The following is a 27,632-nucleotide window of genomic DNA, read 5'->3' as shown; positions in this document are numbered from 1 at the left end:
TAAATATGCAAGGAAGATGAGTTTTGAAAAATAAAAACTTGTGGTGAATGTGAATTAAGGTACCTTTAATTTGCTTTTTGTTAATGGATGCTAAGGGTAAACAGCATTAGTCAAATTACAGATAATTCAAGTCAATTTCTAAATAACAGGGGTAACTAAGTCAATTTGTCCTACTGGCTCGAAGCTCGACAACGAAAAGGTTTGTAACTTTTGTACTTTTTTTAGGGTTTTAGATTAGGTGTCTCTTCAAAGTTCAAACCGCTGAGCGTAGGGTTTATCGCCATCCTACTCATTTCCAGGTTTTAGGTTTTTGCGGTTTTGTTTTCTCATTCAAAGGAAACTTAAAATCGTCATGTGGGCGCTTCGTAGAGCTGTTCATCCTCTCAGGTAATATGATATTTCGCTCCATTTAATGCTGTTGATTCGTATTCTTTTTTAGATGAAATTGCTTAAGCATGCGTGAAATCATCTAATGTGTTTCAATTTATCAGATGGGTTTCCTCAAATTTAACCGCACTTAGGTTTTCTATTTCTGGGTTTTGTCCAGAATAACGTCCAGTCCTCTCCCCGCCATCTCTGTTTGTGTGTTATAATCTCTATTAGTCAAGTTTCTTTATGAATATTAAGTTAATTATTAGTTTTTTTTTTCTTTCCTTTTTTTTTTTAGATTGCAAATGATTTTATTTCTACTGCAGCTATACGACTTTGGCCAGATTCTTCTTGTTTTCTTTTACTCTGCAAATATTTTAACCTGGATTGCATCCTTAGGGGTCAAGGATATCGCCGAGTTGTCTCTTCAGCTTGTGCTAAATTCGATATTGCAAGTAATCATGAAGAACACATTGTGGGAATTTGCGATTCTAGCCAGTTTACGTCTGGTAAAAGCATTCCTCTGGAGGGATTTCACCAAACGCGGCATCTTAATGCAAGGTTCTCTCTGGGGAGTAGTACCCGTAGCCTTTCTTCGCAGGCTGGTGCAAAAAGCAGCGGGGAGGAAGATGAGTTGGAAGATGGATTTTCCGAGCTTGAAGGTCCATCTAACACAGAAGAAATTGGAGAGGATGCTGTAGGAGAGGAAAATGATGAGGAATTGGTTTCCGAGCCAGAGCTCTCAGATGATGATGCAGTAGAGAGCATGGGTGATGCCTCCCATAACGAACTTGATGTGGAAGCTGATATTTGTACAAGTGACACAGGTGAGACAGAGTTACGGAGGAAGAGGGGTCATTCAGACTTGTTCAAAGTTATAATGGCTGCTTCACGGGATTCTGTTCGTGATGCTCTCAATAAATGGGCTGGAAAAAGTAACATGGTGAGCCGGCCTGAGATATTGTCTGCCATGCTTATTCTCCGGAAGCGCCAGATGTATGAAAGGGCTTTGCAGGTTTTCACTTTTTACTGATCAAATGGTTTATTTTTTTAAGTTATCAATTATTGCTTTAATTGTTTTGTCAGTTCAATGTTAATGGAACTTGGATTGTTATGTGCATGGGAACTGGGTTCAGGCACAAACGTTTGATTCTGGGAAACACTATTCTCTCTTCTGTAGACAAGTACACTAAAGAAGTAGTGTATGTCTAAGATTTGAAATATTCTACCCTTAACCAAGTAAGAGATGAGAAAGCATGAAAAGTGGGAGATATTGGTTGTAGTGCATAGCTTGTTCAAAAGCATACCATACAGTTCTTTTTTTTTATCCTATGATTTTTGTAATGCAAGCTCCTTGTTCTGGTTTTAGTGGTTGTATATATTCTATATTTGTATAATACACTACTTTACATTTTCTCAAAAAGGAGAGAGGGGGAGAGGGAGAGATGTTCTTTTTGCTTTCATAAAGGAAGATATCACATGTTATCTTATAATTTCTATTTCAAACAATTTCCAAACTTTGCAGTTATATTAACTCTTTGGTTCTAATGACCACTATGACATTCTTTTTTGTTTTAATTTAAATAATTGTGAAATAAAATAGTCATATCGATGTTAGATCAACTTAAATTCTGTTTTTCTTTCTGCATACTTGGTGCTTAGAAACAATTTTATGGTTTTATATTCAATATCCTTCCCTTGTAAAAAACATTTGAGTGATACATCAGATAAAGCACATTTTACATTGAGTCATGTTCAAAAAAGAATAAATTGACATATGGAGTGCTATATTCAGAACAGAATGAGAAGATAAGAAATAAAGAGTAAGGAGGGGTAGGAAATTTTAGTGTACTAAAAGATATCCATAATGAAATCCTGAACTCCATTCTACTTCTGGGTTTTTGAAGTTGAAACTTTTGATGGTTATTGGCTCTATAGTAAGGTCATATGGCAAGAAATGCTTCAGACTCATTATTAGACCTGTTCATGTGCCATGTAGTATGGTGGGCTTGCTTTGGTCCAGTCCATTCTTTATTGGGTTGAACATATTTTGAGGCCCATGGGCTTGGGCTCAGGCTTTAAGTATCAGGCCTGATTATTTTTTGGGCCGGTCTTGGGCATTTGTAAATAACGTTGGCCCGATAATATTATATATAATAAAAATATATACTAGTAAATAGTAATGCATGATAATATTATATATTAGTTATATATATTTGTAATATTTAATGAATTTTGCTTGGGTCCCAAATATACTTTTACTTCCTATTTAGACCGGGCTTTGGGCTTTATATGAGGGTTGGGCTTGGTGTCTGGCCTGAACATTTTCTATCAATTAGTGTTAAATGGTAAAGCCCTGCTCGAGCCCAACCCTTGAACGGGTCCACTGCTCAGCTGTGGAGCCATTTCTTTAGTTATGTGAATTTAAGTTGGGCTATGCCGAGGTCCGTTAAGGAGCTGTTGGGTTGCTGGAAGCTTATGGGTTTGAGCAAGAAAAAGAAGACTGTTTGGAAGACGATTCCAATTGCTGTGTTGTGGTCCATCTGGTCTGAGAGGAATAGAAGGATTTTCTGTAACAAGGCTTTAAGTCTGGAAGAGCTAATTCAAAAAACAGTGGGCAAACTGATGTCTTGGGTGTCTGTGTCTGAGGATTTCAGAAATTGTAATGTGTCTGCTGTTTTTCTTTCTAGTTCCTGGTGGATTGTGTAATTGCTGGTTTGATCAGTTAGCCTTTTCTGGGACTGATCTTAGCCTCCTGTGTGTAATTTCTTCTCAATAAATATTACTTTACCGTTTCCAAAAAAAAGGATTCAAATATATAGTCATACTAAATGAATTGAATTCGAATTGAAAATTGATGATTTGATTATAAATTGAATCAAATTTGGATATACCTGTGTGTAATTGCTGATTTGATCAGTCAGCCTTTTTTGGGACTGATCCCAACCTCCTGTGTGTAATTTCTTCTCAATAAATATTACTTTACTTTTGGGGCAGATGGAAGGTCAAACTTGTAAAAAGCAAGAAAGGGCTGTGACAAATGGCAGATTTTTTGCGTAGGTGGTGTCAGGGGAAATAGACAAAAATATACCAGTGTCTAAAGGGAGAGGGCTGAACAAGCAACCTTAGACAGGGAGGGTTGCTGGTTCGACCATTAAAACAAGGGGCGTGATTGGTCACGTGGGAGGAAAAGACTTAGAAAATGGGTCCAGTCGAGTGGATCCCTTTTCTGGTGGGCTGGAGAAGGCAACTCAAGTAAAGGCTTTAAAGCTGGGTTCTTATATTACAAGTTTTGAGCCCAAGGCCCATTACAAGACAGATGGGCCAAGGGACCCTTTAAGTGAGCACATGACTGGGAGGAGGGATGAGCTGATAGACGAGATTAAGCGTCTATCTTCTTCTACCCTGAGTCCCTCCTTTTGATCGAACAGTTCAGGCGCAAAATCTCAAGACTCTCAGTCTCGAGGCTCTCTGCAGTGGGTCCCATCCAACCTGGCGAACCTTCTCTCACCAGATAGGCGCAACCCGAAATACTTGAAGCCTAGTGATTTGAACAGAACAGGGTTTGAAGATTGGTTGAGTGAATAAAACAACAATGACGATTCTGATAGAGACAAAACTATAAGTTTGGGAAGTCTGTATCCGAAAAGCAACAATGATTTACTTGAAACAGAAAGTTTGCATATAGAGCTGTTGTTTTTCGAGGAAGAGATTGAAGAGACAGGTGGCGGGAAGACTAGAAATGGTGAAGAAAATGGTCCTAAAGCTGTGAAAACTCCTATTCCCTTCGTCGAGGGAGCTGACCCTGAGTCTAATGAATTACAGGATGTTGGTGGAGAGGGACAAGAATTGGCTATGAGGATGGATGTGGGTATTCTAGTGTCGGAAACACAGAGAAAGGTTTTCCAAGTGGGTAGGTCGTCAGGAAGTGATTCTTTCACTATATCTACTTCACAACTTTGTCGAAAAAGGGGAAAGGCCTTAAAACCATTTGTCGCTTGTCAGCAACTCAATTCCAGTGATTCTAGTCCTACCCTCGTCCTACCCTCGTCCTACCAGGTATGGGTGTCAATTCTTGTTTAGGCACTGACTTGTTTGCTATGCCTGTAACAGATATTCCGGCTTCCCATCCAGGAAGTTCTGTGTTATGGGCCCGGGAATAGGATCTCGTCACGGGTCGATCCACGAGGAAAACCTCCTGTTTTCCCTTGTTCCTCCCCTTCCTAACTGAACCTATCTTGGCATCCTAGAGGGTGATTTGTCCAAGAGATCACCGAACTCTCCTTTTACTCTCTTTTTGATTGGAAATTTGATATCTCATTCAATAATGGTGTCTCCTTAAATAGGAGATTACAAGAGTCCTAGTCCTAGGGAGTCTCCTTGCTGAATAGGGAGACTTCCAACTCTATCTTGATAAGATAAGATAAGTTAATCCTAATCTGATAAGATAAGATAAGTTAATCCTAATCTGATAAGATAAGATAATCTAATCAACAGTATCTTATCTTGCTAAGGATAAGATAAGCTAATCCTAATCTGATAAGCTACTAACAAGATAAGATAAGAGCAATAGAATAAGATAAGGACAAGCAAGATGATCTAATCTAATCTAGATAAGGCTGCTGTTGCCGAACTGGGTAGGATGAGAATCATTGAATCACTACTGCTACTGGCGGTGGGTCAGGTGCCTGTTGCTGCCGGTGGCGACGGTACGTCTTCCCGGGGAATGCGTTCATAACATTACTCCCCTCTTAGACTACGAGCTTGTCCTCAAGCTCGAACTCTGGATATGTGGCGTGGAACTTTGCCAATGGGAGCCATGTGGCTTCGGTCGATGGTAAATTACACCATTCTACCATGACTCCAACAGCATCACCAACAAAAAGCTTAGCTGACTGATGGGGAAGCTCAGTACCAATAGCATCAGGAAACAAGTTGCATAAGATGTTGTTTTGAGGTCCTTCTTGAGAGCCATCAATCCCAACACATACAACATTCAACTTCAACAAGTATTCAAACCTCAGATTAACCAGTTTTGCAGGCTTGGGATTTGAAACCTCATCATCATGTATATGAATGATGATTTTAAGAGGATGAGATCGATAGATTCCTGATTGGTCAAGGTTCTCTTTTCTAGTAACCTTCTTTGGCCGCTTTCTCCTTCTTTGACCCTCCTCTTCCTCATCAGGCGCATCATCCTCCAACTTGTTCATTTCTGTATTTGTAGAAACACCATTGTCCTTAATTGCTTGTTGGTGGGCAAATGCTTGGGCATCCTTCATGCTTCCTATAATTTCCAATTCAATACTCTCCCCAAATGCCTCCTTCTGAGCTAGCAATTGTGAGTAAATCACAGAGTGGAGGTGGCAGTAATTCTGCTAAATTATGCTACTTTAATTTCTTTGTATGCAGAACCCCTAGTTGGTGTTGGACAGGCAAGGATGCTTTCTTCAGAGATTTCGGGAGACTTGAAAGGAACTTCTTTCGGTGTGCAATGGTCTCCATAAGGCTTTTCTTGTGTTGCTCCAGTTTCTCATGAAGTTTGCAGAGTTCTTTTTGCCGGAAAAGCTCAAAATTAAGCTACCTTAGCATCAGGTCATGTGCACTGTCTTTTGATAGTACAGATCCTTTAATATCTTGAGGGGCTGAACTGAAAAACTCCTCCTTAGGCACAAGTTCAATATCCGGATACTTTGACTTGAAATCTTTGCGCACCTTTATGGCTTTCACAAAATGAATTTTCTCATACATCAAATTGTGGAGCTGTAATGTAGTGAAATCTACTGGTGCCTTAGCATGTTCTGTTTCTGCTTTAACATGATCCTCTTCTAGCAATATAGAACGATTTACCTTATCCCGGTCATATGTCCGTCGATTTCGAAAAAACTGCTCGCAACGATACAGCCAGCCTAAGGGGTCTCCGTTGCCGTTGTACGACGGGGATTCCAGCCTGCTGTACTTGGGGATGACTGCGGCTATCGGGGTGACGACCTACTGTTCGCCGGATGACTCCGTCAAGTCTGGTTGGCGGCTGTTTGTGGTTACAACCCCTTCTGGATTCATCTCCTTGTTAGAGAAATACAATTCCAGCAAGCGTCACAGCTCTCAGACATCGTCTTTGACCTCACGAACCTCCACGTTGGTTTCCACGAGCCAATGCTCTAGTTCATGGACCCTGGATGATAGCTGCTCCAGATCTCCCATGACGGTTGGCTTTGATACCAAGTTGTTATGGGCTCGGGAATAGGATCTCGTAACGGGTCGGTCCACGGGGAAAGCCTCCTGTTTTCCCTTGTTCTTCCCCTTTCTAACTGAACCTATCTTGGTGTCCTAGAGGGTGATTTGTCCAAGAGATCATCGAACTCTCATTTTTCTCTCTTTCTTGACTGGAAACTTGATATCTCATTCAATAATGGTGTCTCCTTAAATAGGAGATTACAAGAGTCCTAGTCCTAGGGAGTCTCCTTGCTGAATAGGGAGACTTCCAACTCTATCTTGATAAGATAAGATAAGTTAAACCTAATCTGATAAGGTAAGATAATCTAATCAACAGTATCTTATCTTGCTAAGGATAAGATAAGCTAATCCTAATCTGATAAGCTACTAACAAGATAAGATAAGAGCAATAGAATAAGATAAGAACAATATAAGGACAAGCAAGATGATCTAATATAATCTAGATAAGGCTGTTGTTGCCGAACTGGGTAGGATGAGAGTCATTGAATCACTGTTGTTGCTGGCGGTGGGTCAGGTGACTGTTGTTGCCGGTGGCAACGGTACGTCTTCTCGGGGAATGCGTCCATAACATTCTGATGCAAGAGAGAGGGTGGTAGTGGAAGGAGGAGAGAGGGTGATGGAAGGAAGTAGTAAGGGGGAAGCAGGCAGAATTTGGGAGTTGATCTGTACAATGGAGGAACTATAAAAAAAAGAAAGGATTCTTAGAGAGATGCTGTAGCCAAAATAAGTGTGATCAGGGTAAAGTTCTTCCTCAGACATTGGCTGGAAAGGATGGAGAAAAGAAAAAGGATGATTGTTGTATTAGGAGGGGGGGGGGAAGGAACAAAGAAGAAAAAAAGATCTGAAGTGGAAAGGCTAATCTCAGACATCGAGGGGGATTTAGAATTTAGTGGTAGAGGGGATAGGAGGAAGGGCCTAAATTGAGGAGATTATGGCCTTTTCATGGGATTTTTTGCTATTTTGTCTCGATGAAAATTATTAGCTGGAATGTAAGAGGGTTGGGGAGTGCAAGAAAGAGAAGGGTGATCAAAGACCTACTCCAAAGGGAAAAACCCGATATTGTGCTGTTACAAGAATCCAAAATGATGGAATTAGATGGGAGATGGGTGAGGAGTTTTTGGAGGTCTAGAGGTTTAGGTTGGAGCTCATCTCCTTCTTGGGGAGCCTTGGGGGGGGGATTGTAACACTGTGGAGGGAGGATGTGGTGGAAGTAGTGGAACAATTGATAGGCAGATTCTTAGTTTCTGATGGAGGGTGATTTGGCCCCCAGATTGTGCTGCATCAGTTTCCATTAAGTGTAAGGATGTAGAGAATGGGTGTGTATGGGTCTTAACCAATGTTTATGGCCCTAATTCCTATAGAGAGAGGAATGTGATGTGGGAGGAACTATATGCAATCAAGGGGCTATGGGATGGCCCTTGGTGCCTGGGCGGGGATTTTAATGTCATTAGGTTGTCTGATGAAACCAATAATCCCGATAGGTAATTATAACAAGCATGAGGAAATTTAATGGCTTTATTGAAGAATGTGAACTGAAGGAAATACCTCTGCTGCAAGCCAGTTACACTTGGTCCAACCTTCAGGAAATCCCTTTGTGTTCGAAGTTGGATAGGTTCTTATTTAACCTTGTCTGGGAGAATAGTTTGGAAAACTTGGCTGCTAGAGCGTTACCCAGGGTCACCTCCGATCATTGTCCTATCTAGATAGGTACTGAGTTTTTTTCTTACAGGACCCGAACCTTTTAGATTCGAAAATATGTGGCTTACCCATCCAGATTTTGTGAAAAAAGTGAAGGAATGGTGGGGTGAGGAGAGGGGGGTAAGATGGAAGGGGATCGAGTTTCATAAGAAATTAAAAGGGTTGAGAGCCAAAATAAAAGAGTGGAATAAAGATCATTTTGGTAGAATTGAGGAGCAAAAATTGTTCCTAATCTCTCGAATAGAAAACTTAGATGTAAAGGAATCTCAAAATGGGTTGACCGAGGAGGACAGAGTGTTAATGAGACAATTGAAAAAGGATTTGGAAGAGGTGTTACTGAGGGAAGAAATCAGTTGGAGACAAAAATCTAGACACAAGTGGATTAAGGAAGGCGATGGAAACACTAGATTTTTCCATGATTTGGCAAATGGGAGACGAAGAAAGAATCTTGTGACCAAGCTAGAGACAGGAGAGGTGGTGATTACCAACCAGGATGACATAGCTAGAAAATTTGTGGACCACTTCAAATCGATTTATAGAAGACCTTTGAGTGAGAGAGTAGTTGTGGAAGGGGTGGAATGGCCAAGAATTGATGACGGAGTGGCAAGGTGGCTGGAAAGGGATTTCGAGGAAGAAGAGATTAAGAAAGCTGTCTTTGTAATGGATAGATCCAAGGCTCCAAGTCCAAATGGCTTTACAATGGTTTTTTTATCAAGACTGTTGGGAGGTGTTGAAAGAGGATTTAGTTGAAGTATTTAAGGAATTTGCAGACAATCACATTATAAGCCCTGGAATTAATTCCACCTTTTTGGCCTTGATACCTAAGAAGAATGATGCCAACCACCCAAAAGATTATAGGCCTATTAGTCTGGTGACAAACATCTATAAAATTCTGGTTAAAGTGCTCTCGTTGAGGATCAAAACAGTCCTCCCTTCTATCATTATTGAAACCCAGCGGGCTTTTATTCAAGGACGACAAATAACATATCAGATCTTAATTGTGAATGAGTGTGGAGGAAATGAAAAGGTCTGGTAAGAGAGGTTTCATTTGTAAATTGGATCTTGAAAAGGCCTATGATTTGGTGGATTGGAAGTTTCTATTAGAGGTTATGCGAAACTGTGGATTTGGGGACAAGTGGTGTAGTTGGATTTTTGGGTGTATCTGTACTTGCCACTATTCTATTCTGTTAAATGGTATGGTGAGGGACTTTTTTCCAGCTTGCAGGGTTGTTAGGCAAGGGGATCCACTCTCGTCCTTCCTTTTTACCTTAATAGCTGATGTGATTAGTAGGATCATTACTAAGGCTGACAGTGAAGATGCCATTAGGGGTTGGAGAATAGGGAGACATTAAGTCCCTGTCACCCATCTTCAGTTTGTAGATGACCCAATGATCTTTTGTGAAGGAGGTTTTAGCGAAAAGGTAGCAAACCTAAAGGAGCTAATCAAAGGATTTGAAAGTATTTCTAATTTGATAATAAATTTGGAAAAGAGCTGCATAGCGGGTATAAATTTGGAGGTAGGGGAGATCGAGGCTATTGCGGAGTGTCTTGAGTGTTCCACCTCTGCTTGACCTATGTCATATTTAGGGCTTCCTTTAGGGGCAAATCCTAGGGAGAGTAGATTTTGGACCCCAATGATGGAAAAGTTTGAGAAGAGATTAGCCTCATGGAAGATGAATTATGTCTCTTTAGGAGGGAGAATTACCCTAATAAGAGCTACCTTGACTAACTTACCTATCTATTTGTTGTCTGTTTTTAGGATACCAGTTGGGGAAGCTAGGAAATTGGAGAAGTTGATGAGAGATTTCTTATGGGAGTAGGGACAAGAAAAACAGGATCACTTGGTTAATTGGGAAATTGTGTGCAGAGAAGTAAAGAAGAGGGGGGCTTGGGACTTGGAAGGGTAACTAGAAAAAATCAAGCTCTGTTAGGGAAATGGTTGTGGCGATGGCCATTGGAAAGAGAGAGATTGTGGCATGAGGTGGTGGGAAGCATTCATGAGAGGTCAGGGAATGAATGGGATGCTGGTGTATCAAGGCAAGCTAACGTAGCAGCACCTTGGAAGGCCATTCACAACACCCTTCCTCAATTCCTCAATTTTATCAGGTATGAAGTTTGTTCTGGCAACACTGTTCATTTTTGGGAGGATATTTGGGTAGGAGACATACCTTTAAAGGATCAGTTCCCTTCGCTATTTTTTGTTTCTTTGTACAAAAGAGAGGTGGTTTCAAAATTTGTCTCACCTTTGGGAACACCTTTAGATCTTACTTGGGATTTTGGGTTTCGTAGAGGACTTAGGGATGATGAAATTGAATCTCTTTCTGTCTTGCTTGGTTGTCTTAATCAGGTTTGTTTGGATCCCTCCAAGCCAGATAAGAGGGTATGGACTCCTAGACCCAATGGAACCTTCACTTGTGCTTCTTTCTTCAAGTCCATCTCCCAACTTTCTACTCACCAACCCTTTCCGTCAAAAGAAATTTGGTGCAGGCCAGTTCCCCAAAAATTTATGGCGTTTTGTTGGAAAGTACCATGGGAAAGTAAACACTCTAGATAACTTACAAAAGAGAAGACCTTTCCTCTGTATTTCTCCTAATTGGTGTATCCTCTGTAGAGCTCACGGTGAGGATTGTTACCACCTATTAATATCTTGTTCATTTTCTGCAAACCTTTGGGCTTGGCTACTTTCGTTGTTTGGGAGTAGTTGGAGTCTACCAGCAGAAGTTCACATGCTCTTCAACCATTCTACCTTTTATTGGCCTACAAAAATAGGGAGAATTATGTGGAGATGTGCTCATGCTGCCTTGATTTGGATTCTTTGGGAAAAAAAGAATATTAGAATTTTTCAAGAAAAGGAAAGGAGCAGTTAGGAATTGAAAGATTGTGTGTTAAATAGGGCAATACCTTGGCTGAAGACCTTGGAAATCTTTCATCAATTCTCCTTTAATGACCTTTGGAGAAATTGGTCAGCAGTAGCGAGGTGTTCATCTCTAAAGGACAAATTAATTACAAGCTGGTCTCCTCCATCCGAAGGCTCATTGAAATTGAACTTTGATGGAAGTAGCATGGGTAATCTAGGATTCTCTGGAATGGGGGGTGCTTTGAGAAATGAGAAGGGAGAGATTTTGTTGCTCTACTCAGGTCCCTTGGGAATTGGGGACTCCATCAAGGCAGAACTTTTAGCTGCTGTACAAGGGGTGCAATTTGCAAACCAGCTGGGGGTACAACACCTAACAATCGAGGGGGATTCCAAAGTGGTGGTGGTGGAAAATCTTGAAAAGGCTATGTGGCGTTACAAGAATGAAATAAAGAAATTTAGTTGGCTGACAAGGAATATGTTGGTCATTGTACAATGGGTGGGAGATCAGCAAATACTTTGTCAGATGTGTTAGCTAAGCAAGGGGTAAATAGGGAAGAATTGTTTTGGGCTCAGTTGTGATTCTTGCTTTTCTTTCCTAGTTTACTTGTAAGATTCAAGGAGGGGCTGCAGCTCGCGCCTCTCCTTGGGATGTTGTATGAACTCACTCTAAATCTGCTTCTGAATTAATAAATTTATTATCAATTATAAAAAAAAATATTACTTTACCTTTTCCAAAAAAAGGATTCAAATATATAGTCATAGTAAATGAATTGAATTCGAATTGAAAATTGAGGATTTGATTATAAATTGAATCAAATTTGGATATACCTTGATTTGATTGTATATATATAATAATATAATGTATTTATGTGATAAATTTTATAGTACATATTTATAAATTTGTAGGTGTGGGTGGGCAAGTATATCCTTCATAGAACTTAAATGGCAAAAGCTTTTGAAGAGGATTTTCATAGTACGCAAGGGTATTTGTGTACTACTATTTAACAAAACCCAAGAACATAATGACCTTAGACCCTAGTCTAGTCATATGACTGAGAGGACTTAAAGGGTTTCTTCATTCTTTTCGATGACTAGCCATTGAAAGGATTAAAAAGAGACAAGACATGGTTTCTTTTTCCAAAATCTAAAACCCGCTGTTCTTGATGAGAAGAACTATGAACAAGGGTTTCTTTTTCCAAATCTGCTGCTACTGGTCCCTATCAAGATAATTCTCAATGCCGTCTTCTAAACCCTTTTTTCTTCTTTCATTTTAGCTACCTTCTTTAGATTTTTTTTTTGTTTTCTTTTTCTCTTCTTCCAATATCTGTAACCTTCTTTTGATTTTCTTTTCTTCCAATAGCAGCTACCTTCTAAATCCATCGTTAAAGTAGCAAGTGCCAGTGGTTGAAGATCTGAATGGGTTTGATGGTTTTTCAATTTTCTGAGTTTTGGTTTTTTAGTGATCTAGGTTCTAGTACAATCTTAAAGGCTGATTATTGGCAGGATTTCAAGTTTAGGAGAGAAAATTTTGGTAATATTAAGAACTTAAAATGACTGTCCAGTAGTCATTGAATGCAAAGCAAAAAAAATTTCCAGCTATTTTTTTAACCTTTAATAGGTAAGAAGATGAAAATAAGCTCTTTTATTTTTTGCTTATATTCTTTATTCATTCTTCTACTATTTTTTGTATGGAGAACAAGCATGCATATGAGCAAATCAAATCGAATTGTAATAGGATATCCAGCTATTCAATCGAATTGAATTCAAATATAAGAGTTTTCATATCTGTTGGATTCAAATCGAATTCGGATATCCCAAAATTTTCATTGAATCGAATTTGGATATATCCCTATCCAAATTTGATTTGATCCTATTGCATCCCTACAATAGGCTGAAACTTTGCAGGTGTTGAATTAAGAATGAGTTACAGAGTGATAGTCAAGGTCCAGTTCAGTCTTGTCTCTGTTGAAGTCTTGATTGTTTCTTGGTTTAGCTAGATGATGCAGCAAAAGTACGCCTGATGTAGGCAGATACTTTTTTTTTTTTTTATCTTGTATGAATTGATTAAACACATGGATAAATGCCTTAGAAAGTTAGAAACAAAAGGTTTTAAAGTAAATAGAACTAAAACAGAATAATATGGCATGCAAATTTAATAATAATGGGAGTGCAAATCAGGGTACACCTAGGATTGGAGACCAAGAGATAACTCAATATGACCTTTTTTCAGTACCTTGGTTTGATAATTCATAACAAGGGAGAGATTGAGAAGGGTGTCATCCATAGAACTAGAGGAGGATGGGCAAAACGGAGGGGTGTAACTGGAGTTTCATGTGATAGGAAAATGCACTTAGAATCTTAGATTAAAAGGAAAATTCTATAAAGCAGTTGTAAGCCAGCTATGTTGAATTTCTGTGTTGCTGATAAGAAAAGGCAAGCTATGTTGAATGGAACAGAGTGCTGGTTGGTCAAGAAACAACATATCCAGAAAATGAGTGTGGTAGAAATGCATATGCTGCGATGGATTAGTGGAAAAACTAGAAAGTATAGTATTAGAAATGAAGTAATTTGTTGGACTTAAGAGTAGCTCCAATAAAATGTGAGAATGTAGAGTTGTAGACTAAGATGGTCTCGCCATGTGCATTATAGAAGACCATCGACAGCACCCATAAGAAGTGATTTGTTACAAGTTGAAGGGGGCTAGAAGGGCAAAGGGTAGACCAAAACGGGCATGGGTAGAAGTAATAAGAAAATTTGAGTGCCTAACAATGGATATTGCATTAAACAAATTGGACCGGCAAAGCAGCATTCTTGTGTTCAACCCCATATAGTTGTGATAAGGCTTGGATGATGATGGTGATTATAATTGCTGACATTATGTGTTTTTTAATCCTCCATTAGGATTTATTTCACACTTAGGCTTTCTCTAGTATTTAGGTGTTTTGAATCCTTGGTCTGCAATTATTGATGTGATTCACAGCCCTCATGTATTTTGATTTACTGATGCACCATGAATAATGATAAGTGATAATTACATGTGCAAATATTCTATGTTATTCAGTAAGCAACAAAAAAAACTTTATTAATTCAAGTATAAGGGTGTAAATTAAGGCCCTTTATATAAAGTTTGGAAGTTCTTTACAATATGCCACCCTCTACACCCAAAGCAAACAACCATCTGAAAACAAACTGCTCCTCTTAAAACTTAAAAAGAAAGGTCTTTCAGAGGGAAAACCCAATCAATAAGAAGAATACTAGAAATGCACACAGATTGAAAAGATTTTTCTCATTTTCTTCAACTCTTCAAGTGTGACAAATTCTCTTCTTTCATATACACCAACAAACTGCATTTTGAAACATAAATCATATAATGGTACCTCTGGAACCAGTCTCATGTTTGGGAATAGAATAGCAGACTCCAATTTTTGCTTTTTGCATCAAGTCATCAACACTGTGCACTTACTGATCTCCCTTTTCAACAGCGGTCTTCTAAAAATAGGAGACCACAGAACCACCATGGTCCGCATATAAATCCTTTACTGTATTGACCCACCTGAGTAAATATGATTTATGCAAAGCTCAAAAATTTTCAAAGCTGCTTCAGTCATCCTTTCACAATCTGATCCTTGCACATCACCTGCTTTAGACCCAGTTAAAGGTTCAAAATCATAGAAAACCTTGATGACACCATCCAAAAACCAACCATGTAGGATGTATTAACTGTTTGAGAGCATAGTTTTCAAGGTGCAAATGTGAGGCCAGGCGATGGGGTGGCACTAGTTGCCTAGGTGATGGATTTTTTAAATGAAAAACATGAATCCTACAGTAGTTTCCTAGGTTCTGTACCAACTAGAAACCATCATTCATTAATTATTATCTATAATTTTCGTAAAAAGTATAAATTTCAGATTCAAATATTGAAAAACAACATATTCATGAGATTTAAAAGAATAAAGAAAAGAAAATTTGTAAAATATAGGGGCTGAGCCCTGTTTTTGTCCTAGGAAAAGAAGAAAAGGTGGAAGAAGAATCTGTTTTTGTCTTTGTAACTTATTGCTTCAGGTTTTTAAGTCTTTGAGGGTTCAAAACAGCATTACATCATATGTTGATTGAACTAGAACAAATAATAAAATAATAAAATAATAAAAATAAATTGGTATATAAAACCACAAAATGAATATTTTAGTTCAGCATATTTTCACAAAATTAATAATATAAAAGTATTTCCATAGAGGCTTGTACAAATTAGCTTGGTGATTAAGCGAGGTGATCCTCCATGTGCACCTTGTTACCTAGGTGCCCACGTAGGTGTCACCTTGACAATTATGTTTGAGAGTTCAACCTTGAACCATCTTTCCACATGGAAAACTCTGGATCACAGGTGATGTTTGGTATGGTGGTACCATTGCTGTTTCTACCTGAAATGTTTGGGTTGATTGGTAGTTTGATACACATTGGTGAGTTATATGTTGTCACATCACATGAGAGTCACTTAAGCTAGAATGATTGGACTGCACCCCCTCTAGAGCAAGTAACATCAATCTTATTTTCTACAAACAGCCTCACACATGCATTTTTAAGGTACCAGACACATCCTTATGTAACAGTTTTATGCCAATTGTGGGTCAGGAGTTTCTCAATGCACACCTATCTCCCACCTCTTCCATCCTGTTCCTATGCTCAAAGTACTCAATATTGCTCTGAACAGTTGGGGTGCTTCTTTTGTCTGTACTTAGTGACATTTCCATGGAAATAGTAAACCCATTTTATTGCAGAAACGATCCTTGCAGCGAGAATGAAGATTGTTGTCCATATCTGTCAAGGAAACTGCTCTATCTCCTTCAGAGATCGGAGGTTGTTTCCTTTTTTTTTAATCTTGGTTAGGGAGGATGTAATCTTTGTCCTTAGTTGTCCATAATATTCAGTTGCTGTGAGCAAATTGAAACCTCAAGGCTCCATTTGTTTGCAGTGCAATTTATTTGTACTAGCACAAGTGCATTTGTGTAAATGAGAACAGTGTATTTACCTGTGCTTTGGGTTTTACTTTGCTTCAGATTTTATTTTACTTCATCTGCAATGCAAATGGACACAATAAGGCAATGACTGAAACACAAATAAATCAGATTTTTTTTTGATAGATAATAAATCTGATTTTTTGATCAATAAAATAAACATGAGTTTGCACTCCCATATTTTGTTTTGATCAGTAAATGGTTCAATTCATAAAGATTAATTATGGAATATTACAAAAAATTTGTGACACAAGAATAAGCATCTTTACAATCCCAAATTACATAATTGTCCAAACAGTTGATCAGTGATGTGGTAGCACTGGAATAAATTATCACAAGACAGAAAGAGAGAGTAGAGAGAGAGAGAGGAGAAAGGGTAGAGAAAGAGAGAGAAAGAAATCCCAAGGAATCACTCCCAAGGGTCCTGGAATCACTCTTGGGTTTGTGGAAATCAATCCTACAGCAAACTTCTGAGAGAACTCTAAAGAATATCTTCATTAGTTTAAAAAGCTAGAGAAAGATCTATTCATAGAGTGGCTGTGTGGCTTGGAATACTGTTCACAATAATTACGAAAATACCACTCCTTGTTTTGTTCCTCAAGAAATGATTTTCTACCTACTAATGCAAATAAACTGAAAATTGATAGAGAATCAAGGTTTAAAATGTCGATGTCGATGGAAATGCCACTTACCAAAATATAGGACATATGTTGGAAATGTCGAGGGGAAATAATGTAAAAATTAGAGACATTGTGGGAATATTATGAAATATGTGGAAATATGCAAATATATTTTGTAAAATGAAAAAAGAAGCATTAATACATATTTCTAGACTATTATCTTATTCCCAACCATTATATAAAGCTAAGAAACTAAGATCAATAACAAATTAGTAAATGACGATTTACTGATTAATTATGCATTTTGATGTTTTTACAAGGTTATCTGATACTTTCTTTTCTTATTTTTAGTTCTGATTTATTATAAATTCTAATATATTTATTTCACACTAGTAAATAGAAATACATTTATTCTGATTTTTTGAATATTAAAGTAATAATACATTATGTTTTATTATAAATTTAATAAACTGATTCTCCTTTTTGTTGTATTAAGACTATGATAAATTCTGATTTCTTATAAAATTTAATGAATTTATTATGATTTTTAATACTAAATTTATAATAAATTATGATTTAGTATAAAATTTATTCTGATTTTTTATATTAAATGTAGAATATGGTTTATTATAAAATTTAATAAACATTTTCTGATTCTAATAAATATTTTAAAAAATACTAACTAGTTAATATTCTATTACTTGAAAAATATTTTATGTTTTATATTATAAAGTAATTAATTTATTCTTTTGTTTTTATATTTTGTAAATTCTTTTTATAAATATTTTATTTGAAATATTAATGGAATAATCTATATTAATATACCGTATTATATTAATATAATATACTAATATATTATATTTTTAATGTACATTTTTCTTGATGAATGATAATAATTTTATTAATTCAGAAGCAGATTTAGAGTGAGTTCATACAACATCCCAAAGAGAGGCAAGAGTTGCAGCCCCTCCTTGAATCTTACAGGTAAACTAGGAAAGAAAAGCAAGAGTCACAATTGTGACCAAAACAATTCTTTACTATTTACCCCTTTCTTAGCTAACACATTTGAGAAAGTATTTGCTGATCTCCCCACCCACTGTATGGTGACCAACATATTCCTTGTCAACCAACTAAATTTCATCATTTCATTCTTGTAACGCCACATAACCTCTTCACAATTTTTCAACCAATGCACCACCACTTTGGAATCCCCCTCGATTGTTAGGTTACGCCCGGGCCCATAACATTTTGGTATCAAAGCAAGGCGTCATGGGTGATTTGGAGTAGCTATCGTCCAAGGTCCACGAACTCGAGCACCGGCTCATGGAGACCAGCTCGGAAGTATGGGAAATCAAGGACGAAGTCAAGGAGCTACGACGTCTGGTGGAGTTATTCCTTTCTAGCAAAGAGAGGAACATAGGAGGGGTGATAGCCACTAGCGGACGCCGACCAGATTTGCTGGAGTCTTCCGGCGAACAGAAGTTTGACAACCAGGGGGCCACAGTCATCCCCAAGTACAACAGGTTAAAATTCTTGCCGTTCAACGGCAACGAAGATCCCTTGGGCTGGCTGTACCGGTGCGAGCAGTTTTTTCGAAATCAACAGACAGACGACCGAGATAAGGTAAGCCTAGCCGCCTTTCACTTAACAGAGGAAGCACAACTCTGGTTCTATCGATTAGAACAGGAAGAACCTGGGCTCAGTTGGACCCAATTCAAGTCCTACTGCCTTCTTAGATTTGGGCTCCCACTAACAAGCAACCCCTTAGGCGAGCTGATTAACCTTAAACAAACCGACACGTTGGCAGAATACTAGCGCCAGTTCCAGACCCTCCTCGCGAGGGCATCTTCAGTGCGATCGGATCAGCAGGTAGACATGTTCACCGCTGGGTTAGCAGAACCTCTGTGGGTGGACGTGGAAATGCAAAATCCCCCCAACCTGGTTACAACCATGAATATAGCTCGCGCCTTCAAATGCAAACTACAACTCAGCCGCAGAACCTTTAGTATGGGGCGGCCTCCATTTGCATGGGCATCCCCGAAACCACTCGGAATGTCTCCATATTCAGCAGCCAACCAAGAACGGAAGCCACAAACGAGTAACAATCTCGTCATGGGTCGGTCCACGGGGAGAACCTCTAGTTTCCCCTTGCCCCTCCCTTTGCGTGCTGACCCTATCGTGGCGACCTAAGGGGTGATTTGTCTAAGAGATCACCCTAACTCTCCTTTACTCTTCTCTTTGACTGAAATTTTGGATGCCTTTATTCAATAATAGTGGCTCCTTAAATAGGAGATTACAAGAGTCCTGCTCCTAGGGAGTCTCCTTGCTGAATAGGGAGTCCTCCAACTCTATCTTGATAAGATAAGGCTGATAAGATAAGATAAGTCTCTCTTAATCCTAATCTAATAAGATAAGATAATCTCTCTTAATCCTAATCTAATAAGATAAGTCTCTCTTAATCCTAATCTAATAAGATAAGATAATCTAATCTACTAACTTAATAAGATAATAATAACAAGATAGTCTAATCTAATTTGCTGAATGGATAAGATTGTTGTTGCCGAATTGGATAGGATGAGAACACTGGATCATTGCTGTTGTTGCTCCCAATACGCATCCACATCATTACTCCCTCTTGGACTACGAGCTTGTCCTCGAGCTCGAATTCAGGATGGGTGTCGGGAAACACCGTCAAAGGAATCCCGGATAGGTGGAATGATTTTGCCCTCCTGGATCGGGTTCCAATGAAGAGGGTTCATCCTCATCTTCCTCTTGTTTCACCAGGAGGCAGAAAAGTCTCTTGCACTTGTGCCCTGCTGAGTAGAGTTCATCGCAATTAAAACATTGTCCCCTCGCCCTGCGTTCTGCCATCTCAGCCCTAGACAAGTGCTTAATAGGGGGTGCAACGACGCTGGTCCCCACACTAGATGCTGATCTGCAATTGTTGCTTGTCTGTGGCATTCGTTCTTGGCTGGCTACTGAATATGGAGCCATTTTGAGTGGTTCCAGGGATGCCCATGCTGATGGAGGCCGCCCCATACTGAAGGTTTCGCGGCTGAGTTGTAGTTTGCGTTCGAAGGCGCGAGCTATATTCATGGCTGTAAGTTGTGGGGGTTCTGCATTTTCCACGTCCACCCGCAGGGTTTCTGCTAACCCAGCGGTGAACATGTCTACCTGCTGATCCGGTCGCACTGAAGATGCCCTCACGAGGAGGCTTTGGAACTGGTGCTGGTATTTTGCCACTGTGTCGGTTTGTTTAAGGTTAATCAACTCGCCCAAGGGGTTGCTTGTTAGTGGGGGCCCAAATCTAAGAAGGCAGTAGGACTTGAACTGGGTCCAAATGAGCCCAGTTTCTTCCTATTCTAATCGATAGAACCAGAGTTGTGCTTCCTCTGTTAAGTGAAAGGCGGCTAGGCTTACCTTATCCCGGTGGTCTGTCCGTTGATTTCGAAAAAATTGCTCGCACCGGTACAACTAGCCCAAGGGATCTCCGTTGCCGTTGTACGACGAGAATTCTAACCTGCTGTACTTGGGGATGACTGCGACCCCTTGGTTGTCGAACTACTGTTCGCCGGAAGACTCCGACAGATCTGGTTGGCGGCCGCTAGTGGCTGCCACCCTTTCTATGTTCCTCTCTTTTCTAGAAAGGAATAACTCCATCAGACGTTGTAGCTCCTTGACTTCATTCTTGATTTCCCGTACTTCCAAGCTGGTCTCCATGAGCCGGTGCTCAAGTTCGTGGACCCTGGACGACAGCTGCTCCAGATCACCCACGACGCCTTGCTCTGATACCAAAATGTTATGGGCCCGGGCGTAGGATCTCGTCACGGGTCGGTCCACGGGGAGAACCTCTAGTTTCTCCTTGCCCCTCCCTTTGCATGTTGACCCTATCGTGGCAACTTAAGGGGTGATTTGTCCAAGAGATCACCCTAACTCTCCTTTACTCTTCTCTTTGACTGAAATTTTGGATGCCTTTATTTAATAATAGTGGCTCCTTAAATAGGAGATTACAAGAGTCCTGTTCCTAGGGAGACTCCTTGTTGAATAGGGAGACCTCCAACTCTATCTTGATAAGATAAGGCTGATAAGATAAGATAATCTCTCTTAATCCTAATCTAATAAGATAAGTCTCTTAATTCTAATCTAATAAGATAAAATAATCTAATCTACTAACTTAATAATATAAGAATAACAAGATAGTCTAATCTAATCTGCTGAATGGATAAGACTGTTGCTGCCGAATTGGATAGGATGAGAACACCGGATCATTGCTGCTGCTGCTCCCATACGCATCCACATCATGTTGGAAGCTCCTTCTTCAACATTTCCTATCTTGTCTTGGCCCATACCCTTTTGGTCTTCAATGCTTACACCTATAGGTTGAAATTATTCATTCATGGCTTTAGCTCTAGGATGGTGTTAACATGAAAGAAATCACCTTTATCTTCAACTTCATACTTTCTTCTCATTGGCTTCAATTTCTTTGTTGTAACCAGCTATTTCTCTATCTTTAAAGCCAATTCAATAGCATGATCCAAGTCATAAATTTGAATAGTAGATAATTCATTCTTGATATCATCCCTTAGTCAATTTGTTAAATGAACTAATTTGTGCCTTTGACTTTCTGTAATCTCACATCTAATATATAATTAATCAAACTTATGCATAACTTTAACTTTTTTGCAAACACCTCTTCATATCTGCCTGCATGGTAATAGGATATTTATATTCTCCTCTGTTTTCTAGTTGTTGCTCAAGGGTTCTCCACCATACTCTAGCATGACCTGCAAGCTTCATGCATGCAAATCTAAACCTCTTTTTTTCAAACATATTATGCCAATCAAAATATTCTTTTAGTTCAGCAATCCAATCAAAGAATGCTTGCAAGTCTTCATCTCCTTGAATTAGGGATTTTCTTTTCTCTTGTGACATTCTTGAAAACCTTACTCCTATAGCCAATATTATTGGATCTGTTTTCCTTGACCAACTTTTCAATAAGTCAACCATAGACCTTTTGTATGGTTCAAAGACCTGATAGTCATTGTTTCGAGACCCTTAAGATTGTTTAGAAGTTACCCTAGGCTTATAGAATCACTCACTTTGTAAGAACATGGTACATAATCATTAGCTCTGATGCCAAAACTGATGTAGTAGGGATGGAATAAACTATCACAAGACTGATTTGATGTGTGTGTATTTTATATGAGAGAGTTGCCTTGTGAATACTGTTCATATCATAATTACAAAAATGGCACTCGTTTGTGCATTTTTTTTTTGATAATTGACTCCTTGTCTTTTGCATTACGAAACACAATAGCTTCTTTCATTTGATTCTCCAGCTCCTGCCCAAAAAATATAGAAATACATAAAATTTCAGAAAATTCCACCTAGTGCCCAAAAATATAGAGATACATAAAATTTCAGAAAATTCCAAAATTGATTCTCCAGTTCCTCCATTAATGGGCACTTCTTTCATTTACAATTAGGAATGTGGAACAAAAAATTTATAAAAATTTTCCTCTAGTGGGAACTTGTACCCATTAACTTCTACCTGATTACTTCTAAAATGGATTTTTAGATAGACATCCAATGGTCCTATTAATTGTTCTTATGGTTTGGGAGAACTCCAGAGATAAAGTGGATAAGAAATTGAAAATACACATTCTTTGTAAGTTTCACAGGCCTTAAAAGAATGTTGGCTATTATTGCTAAAATTGAAATAAGCAAGATGATATTCTTTTGTGGCATTCTGGTTTGCCCTCTAATCCTCTTATAAGGCTTTTTGATTCTCTTTTTTCTCTGATTATATTATATTTTGTTTATTTTACATGCAGTTATCAGAGTGGTTGGAGGAAAATAAGCACCTTGATTTTATTGAACATGATTATGCTTCTCGCCTTGATTTGATTGCTAAAGTACGTAATCTCCAAAAGGCTGAGAAGTACATTAAGAGTATTCCAGAATCTTTCAGAGGGGAAGTAGTCTATCGAACCCTCTTGGCTAACTGTGTTCGTTCTGTAAACATGAAGAAAGCAGAGGAGGTTTTTAACAAAATGAAGGACTTGGAGTTCCCACTCACAGTGTTTACTTGCAACCAGTTACTTTTGCTGTATAAGAAGCTTGACAAAAAGAAAATAGCTGATGTGCTACTGTTGATGGAGAAGGAAAATGTCAAACCATCTCTTTTCACATATAGGATCTTAATAGACACTAAAGGCCAGTCCAATGACATTTTGGGAATGGAGCAGTTGCTTGAGACCATGAATGCTAAAGGAGTTGAACCTGACTTACAAACCAAAGCCACTATTGCTAAACATTATGCTGATGCAGGACTCAATGACAAGGCGGACAAGGTCTTGAAGGAGATGGAAGGGAGTAATAATTTGAAGGAGAATCGTGGGGCTTCCAGGGCCTTACTTCTTCTCTATGCAGCCCGTGGAAAGAGTGATGATGTCATGAGAGTCTGGAAGGCATGTGAGCCAAACCCATTGATGGAGGAGTACCTAGCTGCCATTGAAGCTTGGGGAAAGCTGGGAAACATAAAGGAGGCTGAGTCAGTCTTTGAGAGGATGATCAAGAAAAGGAAGTCCAGCTCAAAGTGCTATACTTGCCTTTTGAAAGTTTATGCAGAACATAAGATGTTAGGCAAGGGGAAGGAGCTTGTGAAGAGGATGGCAGATAGTGGATGCCATATTCCCCCGTTGACATGGGATGCTATTGTGAAGCTGTATGTGGAGGCTGGGGAGGTGGAGAAGGCAGACTCAATCCTGAATAAGGCAGTCCAGCAAAGGCATTTGAGGCCACTATACAACTCATACATGACCATCATGGATAAGTATGCAAAGAGGGGTGATGTCCATAATGCTGAAAAAATATTCAACAGATTGAGGCAGTCAGGGTACCTTGGTCGGGTTCGGCAGTACCAAGTTCTCCTCGAGGCTTATATAAATGCCAAAACTCCAGCTTATGGCTTCAGGGAGAGGTTGAAGGCAGACAATTTGTTCCCAAACAGAGCATTGGCGTCCCAGTTGGTGAAGGTAGATGCATTCAGGAAGATAGCCATGTCGGATCTGTTTGATTGATTGGTTGATTTTTGGAGTTGTCCGTGCCTCCTTCCACTTGTGTTGCCCTGCATGGTTGGATGTATTTGGATTCCTTGAGGGGCTCAACTAATATAACACAGGGCATAAGCTCGGTCTGCAAGTGTTTGTGCTATACAATTCTTAAATTTGTACAAATGTAGGCTTGGCTTTAGAGGTGATTAACTAAACTGGATGAATATTTTGTCAAGATGATACCCTGGCTGTTAATGTCTTTTTCTTCTATCGTATTTCCTCTCTCTATTAACTTAAATAATTTCTTATTTCTGTACTTTTTTTTAAGACTGACCATTGTATTTCAGCTCCTTCATTCTTTCTTTTTAATGATAAACTTTTCGTTTCATTTAATGTAAGTATATTTTTAGGGTGTTGGGATAGGGTGGGGAGAAAAGAACAATGTTAGGGCTGCAAACGGTATGCTATTTTATTTGATTTTGAGTTGCGATCGTATTAGATCTATCTGGATGATTGAATCTATGTTTAGGAACTTACCTAACTCAAGGTTCTGATGAAAAAACACCTCATAAAAGGAAGGTGGGGGGAGTTGGCTTTAGTAATTCTGCTTGTTCTCTTCTTGCCCGTAAAGATATTTCTACAAAGTTAATGAGCTTAGGTCTCTTTCTGTAATACATTTCTGCCCTCTTGGCAAATGTTAAGAACGTCCTTCACCTTCTCCATATCTGCAAAAGTTCAATTCAGAGACTAGAGATATAAATTTGTGCCACTTGCAAGTAGTCACAAAACATTTCTGTGCATTCATTTTTTAAATACAAAATTATTAGTTAATTGGGAAGCGTCAATATTACCAATCTTACTTTGATTATATTCTCTGGATGTCTTACAGATGAATAAATGAAATCTGTGTTGTGCAGGTTCTCACTAAAATATTCTTGTGTGCGTGTGTGTTTTGGCCCTCAAATCAAGATTCAAGACCAGCATATCTTTTCATCCGAAGCAATTATTTTTCAAACAATATTCGGTAGTAGTGCTACCTAACGGGAAAGTACCTGTGGAAAAGAGTAATGTTTTATGATTCCAGTTTAGTGAACTCAAGGTTATAGGTGCTGTCCCCTTTTTTCTATACATAAAAAATGGAATTTTGAATTTTGGGTTCCCAATAGTTCATCTTGTTGATATAGCAGGTTCTAGTGCATTTGAAATTTGGAGAACAAAAACAAAGAAAACACCAAAATCCATGTCCCCATATACAAATTTATTAACCAGAATAAAAGCATGGGAAGAAAAATTGAAACCATTTTTCCTCTGGTGTGAAAAAAGTGTTATTGAACTCACATTCATCATCTGAGAAGCCACAATTGCGATTAAGAAAGAAAAGCAACAAATTGGAAGAACAATAAAAAACCAATGGTTGGCTTGACTTGGCACGGATTGGCATGACGGTACGATGGCATGTGGACCGTCTCAGGCCCGACACATTGGTTCAGGCCATGCTGGGTCTGGGGTTTGAAGTCCATGGGCTGGCACGTCCCAGTTTGCGGCACGACCTATGACGGGCTGGCGGGCTTGTAGTGGGCCATGCTTGGCCTATCTAAGAGCTAGTCGTTAGGGACCCCCTAATGGCTAATTTCAACTTTTTTTTTTTTTTGGGGGGGGGGGGTGGCGGGGCTTACAGAAATACCCCCCTGATAATTATAAACAACTATATAGGGGGGTATTTATGTATTTTGGTTATGGGGGGAGAAAAAACAATACAAATGCCTCCCAATAGCTATATAACAACTGGTTTAGGAGAGTATTTTGGGTAATTGAATTGTTTTCAATTCCTATAAATAACCCTATCATCCACCATTCTTATCACACAAATTCAACACTTCTCTTAATCTCTTCTTTAGTTCTCATACTCTTTGAAGTTTTAATCTCCCAATCTCTCAAATTCTCAATCTCCAATACATTTTTTGAACTTTGATTGGTTGATTTTCCAATTCCAACTTTATTGAAGTTTCAACAACAAGGCTTGCTTAACCAGCTCAAGTATCTCAAGTTAGCAATTTGGGAGGCATGGACTCTTGGAGTTAAAAGGCTTTAACCGTTGAAATCAAGTTAGGATTCTGAACCGTCAATTTAGGTAACTCCAATTAAATTAATTTTTATTTTTTTAGAATTTTAAAAATGGCCAACTCCTCTAGAAACCAATTCCACATGATAAAATGTTGACGATATTTATTCGCATCATGATAGTGTTAGCACTATTATGGATGCTATTGATATTGATGGAACTTTCACCCCTATTACTGATATTAGGGGAAAGAAAAAGTGGGCCTCTAAGTTGATTAGCCCGGTTTGAAAAAAATATTTAAACTAGAGGAGGTTGAGGGGAAGGGAAAAAAAGTTGTTTGCAAAAAATGTAGGGAAAGCTTTAGCTATTGTAGCAATGGTGGTATTGACCATTTGGGTAGAAATTTGCTCACTAAGAAAGAAGAAAATGGAGAGAAACAACACAAACACAAATTGGGTAGGGGATTTGGTACATTTAAATATTCTAAAGAAAAAATAATGCAACGATTAGCAAAATACATTGTACATGCTGAACAACCATTTTTGTTGGCTGAAGATACTAAACTTGAAAAATGGTTACGTAATTATGTAATCCACAATTTAAAAAAATTTCTAGGCATACTATTAGATCAGATGCTTTAATTTTTTTTTTATTCATATAAACAAAATTTAATTTATATGTTATAAAATCTTAATTCTAAAGTTGTAATTACTTATGATGTTAGAATTCTAAATTTAACATAAACTATATATGCGTTACTAGTCATTTTATCGATGAAGATGAAAATTGACTTTTAAATAAAAGAATTTTAAGTTTTACTAGGCTTGAATGGCCACATACTAGTTATTGTTGCAAGCATTTTAAATACTTTACACACTTATGGAATTGACAATAAATTAATTTATATTTGTTTTGACAATGCTAGTAATAATGATTCAACAATAAATATTTAAAATGTCAATTAAAATCATGTTTAAATAGTAAATTATTTTATATTAGATGTGCATGTCACATCTTAAAAATGTATTCAGGATGCTTTAAATATTATTTCTACTCATATTTTCTAAAATTAGAAATTGTATTATATATATATATATTAAAAGTTTTGGAGCAAGAAGATAAGAATTTAAATATTTATGTCAAAATTATGGTTTAAAATATAAACATTTTATATTAGATGTTAAACATAGATGGAATTCTAGTTATGCTATGTTAGAAAGTTATATTTCTTACAAACAAATTTTTAATGATTTTTATAATACGAAAATTCCTATTGATATGTTATTTGATGAAGACTAGGAAATTGCAATTTGTATAAGAGATTTTTTAAAACATTTTTATGATACAACTGATGAATTATTGGGTATTTATTATGAAGGGATGAGAGGTCCATCATATAGATGGCTGAACTCTGCAGGTAGGTTGGGCAAAATTTCAAAAATTTTTCTCTCCCATTTGGGAATCACATTCCCTATTTTAGAAAACTGCATTTTCAAAGATCAATCTTGAAACTAAATCAGACTGGGTCTGAAACCAAAAGGGAGTGGAGGGTTATACCTGATATGAAGAAACAATAACATCCAATGAAGATGTTTACACCCAATGATAGATCCAAAGACTACTTCCATCAAAGATGACACAGTGCAGGATGAAGCAGAATCAACAAGATGGGTCTTCAACAAGAACCTGATTCTTCAACAAGAATTTGATGGAGGGCTAGTG

At 38.2% G+C, this 27,632-nt stretch overlaps 1 protein-coding gene and 1 pseudogene across 1 annotated transcript; one reads left to right on the top strand and one right to left on the bottom strand.

Moving 5' to 3' along the window:
• The first annotated feature begins 210 nt into the window (after positions 1-210).
• Positions 211-24,241, top strand: LOC148871676 (pentatricopeptide repeat-containing protein At1g80270, mitochondrial-like). The gene is made up of 3 exons (XM_088971967.1): positions 211-387; positions 769-1,384; positions 22,628-24,241. The coding sequence occupies exons 1-3, from the start codon at positions 353-355 to the stop codon at positions 23,873-23,875; spliced, it is 1,899 nt and encodes a 632-aa protein (XP_088828093.1). The 5' UTR covers positions 211-352; the 3' UTR covers positions 23,876-24,241.
• On the bottom strand, positions 3,989-6,573 carry LOC148871677 (THO complex subunit 5B pseudogene; annotated as a pseudogene).
• Positions 24,242-27,632: the final 3,391 nt, after the last annotated feature.

Source organism: Nelumbo lutea, chromosome 2 (assembly GCF_056320005.1).
Source record: "Nelumbo lutea isolate HS-2025 chromosome 2, American lotus-T2T, whole genome shotgun sequence".
NCBI classification, from domain to species: Eukaryota; Viridiplantae; Streptophyta; class Magnoliopsida; order Proteales; family Nelumbonaceae; genus Nelumbo; species Nelumbo lutea.
The sequence above is the reverse complement of the archived record's forward strand: the minus strand, read 5'-3'. Positions and strand labels throughout refer to the sequence as shown.

What these genes read in the sequence shown, in the direction of transcription:
- LOC148871676 (XM_088971967.1), top strand. Translation starts at nt 353, where the DNA reads ATGTGGGCGCTTCGTAGAGCTGTTCATCCTCTCAG. An exon ending in AGAGCTGTTCATCCTCTCAG is followed by an intron (nt 388 to 768) that starts GTAATATGATAT and finishes TTGCATCCTTAG; the next exon opens with GGGTCAAGGATATCGCCGAG. An exon ending in TGTATGAAAGGGCTTTGCAG is followed by an intron (nt 1,385 to 22,627) that starts GTTTTCACTTTT and finishes TTTTACATGCAG; the next exon opens with TTATCAGAGTGGTTGGAGGA.